Source organism: Hydra vulgaris, chromosome 14, assembly GCF_038396675.1.
Source record: "Hydra vulgaris chromosome 14, alternate assembly HydraT2T_AEP".
NCBI lineage: Eukaryota > Metazoa > Cnidaria > Hydrozoa > Anthoathecata > Hydridae > Hydra > Hydra vulgaris.
In genome coordinates, this window is record NC_088933.1 from 28,714,904 (window position 1) to 28,725,000 (window position 10,097).

General features: G+C 27.0%; 1 protein-coding gene and 1 long non-coding RNA gene across 2 annotated transcripts in view; one reads left to right on the forward strand and one right to left on the reverse strand.

Annotated features, from left to right (window-relative positions):
* The first annotated feature begins 5,978 nt into the window (after positions 1 to 5,978).
* LOC136090732 (uncharacterized) overlaps positions 5,979 to 10,097 on the forward strand; it is an 18,768-nt gene continuing 14,649 nt past the window's right edge. The window contains exons 1-3 of the long non-coding RNA XR_010643671.1: positions 5,979 to 6,287; positions 6,879 to 7,022; positions 7,130 to 7,163. This is a non-coding gene — a long non-coding RNA (uncharacterized LOC136090732). The remainder of the gene's footprint in view (positions 6,288 to 6,878; positions 7,023 to 7,129; positions 7,164 to 10,097) is intronic.
* The window catches only part of LOC136090731 (uncharacterized), a 17,346-nt gene continuing 14,410 nt past the window's right edge, over positions 7,162 to 10,097 (reverse strand). Inside the window, exons 3-9 of the mRNA XM_065817604.1 lie at positions 9,833 to 9,898; positions 9,320 to 9,408; positions 9,132 to 9,237; positions 8,233 to 8,338; positions 8,059 to 8,147; positions 7,869 to 7,975; positions 7,162 to 7,303 (exon numbers count right to left, since the gene is read on the reverse strand). Of these exons, the coding sequence (XP_065673676.1) occupies positions 7,871 to 7,975; positions 8,059 to 8,147; positions 8,233 to 8,338; positions 9,132 to 9,237; positions 9,320 to 9,408; positions 9,833 to 9,898 (561 nt within the window). The 3' untranslated portion in view covers positions 7,162 to 7,303; positions 7,869 to 7,870. The remainder of the gene's footprint in view (positions 7,304 to 7,868; positions 7,976 to 8,058; positions 8,148 to 8,232; positions 8,339 to 9,131; positions 9,238 to 9,319; positions 9,409 to 9,832; positions 9,899 to 10,097) is intronic.

Below are 10,097 nucleotides of genomic sequence, written 5' to 3' on the forward strand. Positions count from 1 at the left end.
TTGACTTTTAAAACAAGGCCTGTATTTTTATAATTTTTTTGTGATATTTTTTTTCAATGCATTTTTTTATAAAATGAAAGAGAGTTACAACAAGAAAAAAGTATGTGGAATATTACTTATAAAAAACATACCCATTCATCCTTGAACTCAGGATTGAGGTTTCTTAAAGTAGTCTTAAGTCGCGAGAAGAACTCCCTATTACCAAAAGGGTGATTGCCAGTTACCTTTAATGCTGAAAATTGAGTAAGAGCATTCTTCAGTTCTTTCATAACATTAACATTATTAGCTCCATTGAGCAATTCTATAATTGGCTTAGAAAAATAAGTTAACAGAAGATCCGTATCCAATTGAGGAAGTTTGACTTTAGACATCTAAAATTATCCTAATTTTAAAACCTTTTAAACATGAACTTTTCAATCTCAAAATTAAAAAGTAGAATAAAAAAATTAGAAAATAGTAAAATAGCTATTTTTTACAGCAATATAATGTATAACAAATTAGTGAAAAAAACGTTTTTCATACCATTTAACAATAAAACTTTTTAATGTAAAACTTTAAGTTGAGTTTATTAAAAAGTTGAAGGCCAGAGAGTTGCTCAATAAGGTGTTCCATAATCCTAGATTCATACTAGTATCTTATTAAATATTAGTAGATTTAGCACAACTAATATTAGATAGTTAGATATACTTTATGTATAAAAATGATATTAGTTATAACTAATATCATTTTTATACATAAATAATATCTAACTATCCATCATAATAACGTCATCTAGTTACTCCACTCTAAAACATATAAACTTTTATTCAGCCATTTAAACTTCTATTAGTGGTTTAAACTTTCAAATCCAAATCTATCAAAAGATTTTATATTTCGTTAAAGCCATTATTATCTAAAAATTAAAAAATAAATATAACAGAGTTTTAGAATTCCTAATATTAATTATTATTTAGCTTTTAGTGTATATATAAATTCTTTTTAAAAACTTTATTGAAGATTGGTTTAAAATATGATCTTGAACAATCTTAAAGATAATAAATTCCACCAATTTTATTGTCTTTGCTGATTTGAAACACTAGTAAAAGATAAATTTGGAATAGAAATTGTAAATAAAAAAATGACATCACCAACTGATTGTGTAATCGTGCACCATGGAAACTATAAATTCTCAGTAACTACAATATTCCTTGAAGAAAATGCAGGCCATCTGCAGGTGGAATTAACAGTAAAATGCCCAATGTTTAACATAATCATTTCAAAGTGTCTCTTTCCAGATTTTGAAATTATTTTAGTAATTTCATGGAAAATAAGCTGGTCATTTTCAAAAACAGTAATAACGGATCCAATTTTATGTAAAATGCCATCAATTTTTGCACTTTGTATTGCTCCTGACATATATATTAGCTCATACTCCTCACAATAGATATCAGTTTCAATCGCACCTATTGAATTAAAAAATTGTGCAATGGTCTTTGCTATCATTGCTTTACATGCTGTAATTTAATGTTCTTAAAGTTAAAATGTTGACAATTTTTAACCACTTGATGATTGCGCTCAAAAGCCATGCACATGAGCTCTCTTAAAGGTCCTGATGTAGATGCCTGAATTGGATAGTGTTTTTGGAAATGAAATTTTGGAATATTTCTTAGAGGATATAAACTCAAAAATAGTTCGTGATGCATAGCAATGATTTCTATTAAATCAGTAAAATATTTTGATATTATTGGAGACATGCAGAGCTGAAATATTTGTATCAACTTTAGCAAGCATTTAAGTTGTTCATTATGAGTTAAATGTTTTTCAATAAAAAAAAGTAAAACTCTTGTGAGAGTCAGTATTTGAACACTTACAAAACTTCCCTTAATTTTACATGTTTTTAAAATTAGATCAAGTTTTTGTATGCCAACTGAATAGATAAATGATTGTAGCCATGTATTTAATGCTAATACTGTTATAAAATTACTTTCAACTGCATATGCAAGAAACAGTTATAACTGAAGAGGAACAACACCTTCTAAAAGATCGTGCATAGAGTCAAATAAAATTCTTTGGTTACATCAAATAATGAAATTGATAAAAGCACACTTGAAGAGGATATCCCATAACATTTTGACCACTTAATTTTATCTTTAGGTCTTAGTTTAGAATCTAACTCTTTTAATCTGATTAAATGTTCTTTTAAATCATGAATTGAAAATTCCTCGCACCTAGTATTTGCATACATCTACCCTCTAGCTGACTTACACACTCTGAAGCACCTAATAGTCTTCATGCTAAAGCCTTCTTTAAATCCACCAATGGCATTTTCAGCTAATGAATCGCCAGAAAAATAACACAACTCACCTGTTATTACTTTAGGAACTCTTAATACTGTTAACTCTATCACTGTCATAAGTTTTGACATCACATCAAAAAAATCACTTAACAGTTCGCGAAAGAAAAAATTGTCTTTCACCATCTTGCTACCTGTAAATACTAAAGGAAATATGATTGATGTTCTGCCACGGTATTTTGCAGGAGTACTAAGAATTAAAAAATACCTTGCCCAAAGTTTGTGTTTAGATCGTGCTTTACCAATTGGACTTGTGATACCGAGGTCATCAAAGTAATTAGCTATACTAATTTCATGATCAATAAATTTAGCAATCTCAGAAGATTGAAGTAAGAAGACAATGTGTCTAAAAATGGTACAATACAACATTGTTTCTTCAGCCTAACAGATTTAACCTAAAGCATTTTGAATACTCTCACAAAATATTTCTCACGACAATTTTGAGATGATAAAATTTCACAGCAAGATATTAGTTTAGAAACATTAGTATCTGGCACTGACAGCATTCCCTTTAGATGCAAAAAAATTGAATCTAAAATGTTTCGAGCACACCTTGCTTACCTTGAAGGTGCAAGGCTAACGCTCCTAAGTAATCGTCAATTACTTGAGATTGTTCTACTTTTTCAATTATTTCAACATCAAGATTATTTTCAACAAGTGCTAAATATTGCAATGTATGCTTTTGAAATCCAAAGAGTGTCTTAAACTTTGAACAACATATATCACAAATAACAATAGCTTTGTTTCCATGAATTTTTAAGTGATTCTTCATCAAACAATACCTTAAAGTTGTAAAAGTGCAGCAAGTACATTTGTATGAAAATACCTTAGTTTTGTGTTTAATGTCTCTGTCAAATGATTAGTTTTTGAAGGTAAATTTGCTGTTGAACATGGTTGAGCTTGATTTTTGGTAACATCAATTGGGGTTGCAAATTGGTTTGAACTGATAGAGTTAATGGAAAAGAAACATAAAAAAAAAACATTAGGACGTCTTTGCTTGCGACTATTAAAATCTTCAGAAAAAATATTGTTGTTTTGTAATTCATTAAGAAAGCTGAATGATGTGGAGCATGATGATTGAAGATCAGAACCTGAAAATTAAGATGGAAATTGGTTGTTAAAGATATTTGTTTGCTGGATGTGGACCACAAACTCCATTGAGAGTTCATTTAATAACGCATCAAGGGGCGAATTAAGTGATTGCGAATTGAGAAATCCGTAAAAGTTTCTGGTCATCAAGTTTTTTTTTTCTTGAAAACGCGCGTTTTTTTTGGACCATTCCTAACAGTTCTACAAATTTTCGATTCACGAAGTTCATGCTTGTAAACGTTTCTGAAGTTTTGTAATTTTTCTAGATTCGATTAATTTATATTAACTTTTTTTTAGTTTTGTTTATAAGCTTAAATATGTAAATTATAAAAATATTGTGTTAAGATAAATATATATATTATAAAATAGTTTCTAATTACAAGCCACAACATTTTTCTTGTCTCTTTTATAATAGATTATTAAACAAGTATTTATATTATTATTCGTTTATGTAATATATTATGAATAAAAAGGATATGACATTAAAAAAAAGCTGTGGATTAAAATTCTCCAAATATAAAAAATAACAATTCTTCTATGCCAAACTTTAAACGCATATATTTTAATTTTAATGACTTTTATGTTAATACGACTTTAAAGTGCGTTTCGATGACAGTTTAAAATATAAAACATAGTTCAATAATAACTCAATCAATGCAAATTTTATTTTTAAAAATATAGCAAAATAAGTTTATACATCGGAGTTATCACTATCACTTTCTCCTTCTAAATCTGATGGTGTTAAAAGTGAAAGGTTTATGCAATTTGCATCGCACGATTTTTTTCATTTTTCCGGATAGCGATGAGGAGCAGCAGATAGTCTACTAATTTTATCTTTATACCATGCATCTAAAGCAGTGGCAGGGTGAAACTTCTTGATGCTGCATCCTTCTTCGCTTATTCGTAAAGAAGATTCAATTCGATCACAAGATAAATTGTTTTTCCAATCCGATTTTATTCAGTTAATGAGGGAAAACATACGTTCTACTTTAGCGTTTGTAAATCGACAAAGTAAAACAAACTCAATTACGTCTAACACATTACTGCATTCAGCAATAATTATATCTGATGCAAATATTCTTTTCCACGTTTTCAAATAGTATTCACCTAACAACTTTTTTAACATTGGAAATGTATAACTTTTTAAAACAATCCCCTCAATAAAAATTTCATCACTTATACACCCCCCCCCCCATTTTTTTTGGAGGTTTTTAAAGTATGAAATCACTTCTGCGTTTTCTTTATCAGCAAATTTAATGACAGGGTTTATTGGCTAAAAAGAAATGTGCAAAAGAAAAATTAAATTACAGAATAAAGGGGATATCTTAATATCTTTGAAGCGTAAATCCATACTAGTTGTTAAACTATTCATTATATTAGTATGTGTTGCACCGATGCATTAGTTTTAATAAAATATTTTTGAGGAATGTTTTGGTAAGTAAAATTACCATCTTTTGCGACTATACTTTTAATTAATTTCTTGTAGTTCGTTAAAATAGTTCGCTCTGTTGAAATATTGCTTAATGAACTAATTGACAGAACTTTAAGTTTTTCCATTGTCCAATTAAATTGCTGCTCCCTTCAAACAGCTTTTACAGGACCATGAAAATCTTTCTGGAAGCCAACACTCAAGCGTCTCAACGGTGCAAGAACATCTAGGTAAACAAATAAATGTATTACATGAGATAAATTTTTCAAATTTTTAAAAACCCCTTTGAGTTGGCTTTTTTTGACTGCTGAGAATCTGTTTAGCTAAGAGACTTTATACGAGAAATATATGCACCATTATTTTCTGAAGCAATTTTCATTGCATTCCACTTATGATTTAGCCAACGAGTACCGTATAATTTTGCTGGTTAAGGAACGGACTTTTAAAAAAGTTTTAAAATAAAATAATTTTTTTTTCAAAACATTACTATATTTTATTATAAAAAGAAATATAAAATCAGAGATTGCAATCTAAGTTTTTCCATTCTTGTTTGTAAAGTTTCACGTTACAAAAAAAATGCGCCTAAGTTTTAAAAACAACCAATAAAATTTAGAAATTGAAATTAACATACCGCTAGTATTAATGCATTCGTATATTTGTAAACACTTTAGAAGTTCGTTGTGTGATGAAGCTGGTTGATTGATGTAGCTTTATTCATCAAAACTACATACATATATATATCAACTACATTCAATTTTGATGTAGTTTATATTTAAAGTACTTTATTTAACTTATTTAAAATTCCTTAAATTTTTGTCATAAAATAATAAGTATTTGAATCCTGTTTTTGCTTTCTCTTTTTCTATATTTGTATATACCTAGCAAAGTAAATAAAAATACATATTAGAGTAGTAAATCTAGCTAGATTTACAGTTGTTCTTTATCGGAAACATTTTAAACATGTAAGTTATAAGAGTCTTTAAGAGTTTAGCTTTAATTGATTTTTAAGATCCATGAAAACTGAGTTCACGGCTTTTTAAAACACTAAAAGTTAAAAAATCAAAATTTTTTACGGAATTTTCAATACGCGATCTGTAATAGAATATCGCCGCACCTTAAAATATCACCGCACCAGTAGAAATAATGAAAACGAGGATGCGTTTTGAAGTAATAGAACTTAGTAGGGTACCGAGTGCGTCCGAATAATTCAAGAACGTTCATTGTTTGTAATAATAACGCAACGAATACATAAATGAAATTCATTATTAATATGTTGGTATATACGAAGTCCGCAAGACATGGAACTATAATTTAATTTTTAATTCTAAAATTGATGATTTTCTAGTAATATTTTACATATTTTACATATTTTCAACCAGATGTTATGCAATATTTTATATATCTATTTGGAGGATGTTACATTCTAAGCACTATTTGGTTTGTTGTTTTTTAACAAAATACAAGGGCGATGTGATATTCTACACATATAATAGTAGCATGCCAATATTTCCTAATTTTATTAAGGGGAGGTGATATTCTAACATTCTAAGCACTATCTAGTATGTTGTTTTTTAACAAAGTACATGGGCGATGTGATATTCTAAAAATATAATAGTATGTTTCTTAATTTTATTAACTGGGATGTGATATTCTATGATTCTAAGCAACAAATGCAGCTATCTAGGATGTTATTTTTTTAACAAAGTACACGAAGGTTTGATATTCTAAGCATTTAATACTGATAGTATATAATATATTTTTTAATTTCATTAAGTTGATGTGCTGTTCATAGATTCTAGGCTGCAAATACAACTATGATACTTAGAAAGAAAATACATTGAAAATGTTTGTTTTGTTGTTTTTGATTATATTAAAAAAAAGAGCTCAGTAATTTATCTATGTTCTACATAACTATTTTCCTTTTTTTTCTTTTATGATGTTTGCATTGCTTATCTTAATCGCAAGGCCTAAAGTATTTTTGATTTTTCTAAAATTGCTAATTAATTTTCTTTTTTTCCTTGATTTTAGGTTCTTAATCTTCCTAGTTGTAAAATCACAATAAAAACTGTTAGTCTTGATCTGAAGAAACGGTCAATGCCAGGAAGAGCATCTGGTTGTAAAAAATTGCTCCAACACTTCTAACTTCGTTTAATTTAGAAATTGGTGTACAAGGTTTTTTAGTTTTTATTAAAATAATACAATTTTCTTTAAACATTATTGAAAACTTTTTGTTAATTTTTTCTTAATTATACTAATGTATTACATCTAATTGTATTTAGTTTTTGGTATTTGTTTTTTGGAAGCTGATAACAGGTAAAAGTCTACTTTGTCTTTATCAGGGTTATCATATTATATAAACCAATATATTACAATAAAGCATTTTATATACAAAATTTTATGAAATTTTTTAATTCTTTTCTTTTGCTTGAAGAATTTTCAGCCATGTACCAAACCTATAGTGAAAGTGTAGTTGTAGTTATTTAAATCAATCAAATATTTTATCATATCAAATATACTAAACCTATGTTCATACTAAACCTATGTTCATTAAAATATATCATTTACTGTAGCAAATGTTTAAAAAAATCTAAACCAAAATTAAAAAATCTACAGTAATAATAACAATAATAATTAGTTTTTTTCTTAAAACCAACCTAGTTTTAAGAAATTGAAAAACCTCCTTAAACACAACAAATTCAAAATCAAACTAAAAATTAGTTTTTCTTTGTAGTACAAAGACTTCTTCTGTCTCAAGTTGAAAAATAGCTCCAATTTTTAGGAGTTCAAATATCTCTGTATAACTATCTGAAACAATTTTTAACAAAATAAATGAAAACGTACTTCTTCTACTGATGTTTTATGCTTTATATATATATATTAAACGTATTAAAGACCTCAAATGAAATCATAATAATAATAATAAAGCCTAGAGTTATGATTTAATAAAGGAATTGTAATTGTAAATATATGTGCATAAATAATATCTTCAAAATTTTATACTTATAAATCTTAACATACTTTTAAAGATGAATGTTTCCACAGCAAAACGATATGCTGTTTTTGGTTTCATAGGCTATGCACTCTATATGATACCATCTATTCGGAATGCAAATATCACATTTTATCTATAAAAAACATCTTTTTTTTATAATTCTTTCCCTAATTGAAACATAATAATAAAAAATTAGTGGAACAAAGATTTTATCACCCATTCATCTAACTTCTGCTTTTTTCTTGTTTTTGGACCTTTTATGTTTCCACAAATGCGACACACTGTATTGTACCAGCATTTTTGACCTAATAATTTAAGCTTGAATAATTTAATGTTTTTGTTTATTTTTATTCTATCGTAAATTTTTTGTAAATATTACTATAACCAAACCTCCTTCATCTAAAAGCAACTGTACCACTCTTTCTCTATAGTTATTCACTTCTTCAACTGGAAAACAATGTACCAGCTCTTCCCCATTTATAACATTTTCAGCAAACTACACAATAAGGGTTTTATAATATATTTTAATTTTTTCTTTTCATTATGTATATACTTTTAAAATATCTTTATTTGCATGATTGTTTGAAATGAAAAAAGCAAGGGGGTGTCTATAAAGTACATAAACATGAATGTGGGATTGCCCAAACGCATACAGTTTTGTAAAGAGAAAGGGTGTTAAAGATAACCTTATGTACATGTTTGGGTGCCTTACTTACAAGTTTTTCCGTAAACCTGATTCTTATTTTTAATAAAAGAATGTGTATTTTTCCTCTGCCTTTTACTTGACTGTCTGTCTTTAAATGCCATTTTAAATTGACATTAAATACAGAAAAATGTGGAATTAACAAAAAGTTTAATATTGTTTGATTTTTAGAAAAATTTATTTTTTTAAAGTCTTTAATTTGTTTTTAATGTTTTGAAATTTAGCAGGAAAGGGTTATTGATTTTGGAATGTTGTATGTATGTACACAGAGAGGTAAGAATCAATAAAAGTATACATTGTGTACAAAGGAGGAGGGAGAATTCAAAATTCGTGGTTTATTTGCTTACACACTTTATAGGCGCCCCATGTTTGTAAATAATTTATTATATAGCGATAGTAAATTGTTTAAAAATTGAGAGTATTAAAATTTTAGAATTGAAGTTTATAGTTAAGAGCTTAATACATGGTTTTAAAAAAATAAGCAAAAACTTAAAAAAAATAGACAAAAGTATAAAGAAATATAAGATGAGCCTGGACTGCATATAATTTAATCTTATTTACATAATAACTAAAAGAATTAGCTTGCCTTCAGACAAAACACTCCACATGATACACTGTCATCCTGTTTTGCATGCATGGATGTATATATTTTGAATTTTGTGTTTACACCATATCTCTGTGACAAGTAACTACTAAGATAGAATTATATTTATTAAATGAAAAACATATAATCTAAATTCATAAAAAACAAGCAACTTCATTTGAGTATCATACTTCCATTTTATTTCTTCTCTTATAACAGCACTTTTATGTTTACCCATAGGGTTCATATAATGAATCGTTCTGTCCCTAGGATTGATTATCTAAGCAAAATTATTTACCAAAATTATATTTTAATTATGTGGCTAGTTTGTAATAATGGTATTTTAAGTTAAAGTATTGCATATACTAGAAAGGTTTTTAAAAGAACAATGTATTTTGTGGATAAAAGTAGCAAAAAAATATTGCTTACTAAATCTTATATTATATACTGTACCATAAACAGGTCTGTACTGGGAAAATTTATAGGGGGGTTGTTTTAAAAAAAAGAGTAGTTCAGAATAGCAAATAAAAATCTTTCTTGATAAAACTTGCGTGAAACAAAGAGATTTAGTAAGAAAGGAAGGTCCAGCGCTACCAACGATACCTCTTCCCCCCTTGGCGGTATGGGCATGATAAAAAATACCTTTCTATATAAGTTTTAGGAATAAATTATCATTTTAAAAATAATTAAGTATTTTTACATACTGTAAGTGTCCAATGGAAATTTGCAACAATACAGCATATTAACATGTCAAGTTTGAACAACTCACTCTGAAACAAATTTTTACAGTTATAAATAAAAGATATTATTTCACATTGATATGTAATATATATATATATATATATATATATATATATATATATATATATATATATGTATATATATATATATATATATATATATATATATATATATATATTATATATATATATATATATATATATATATATATATATATATATATATATA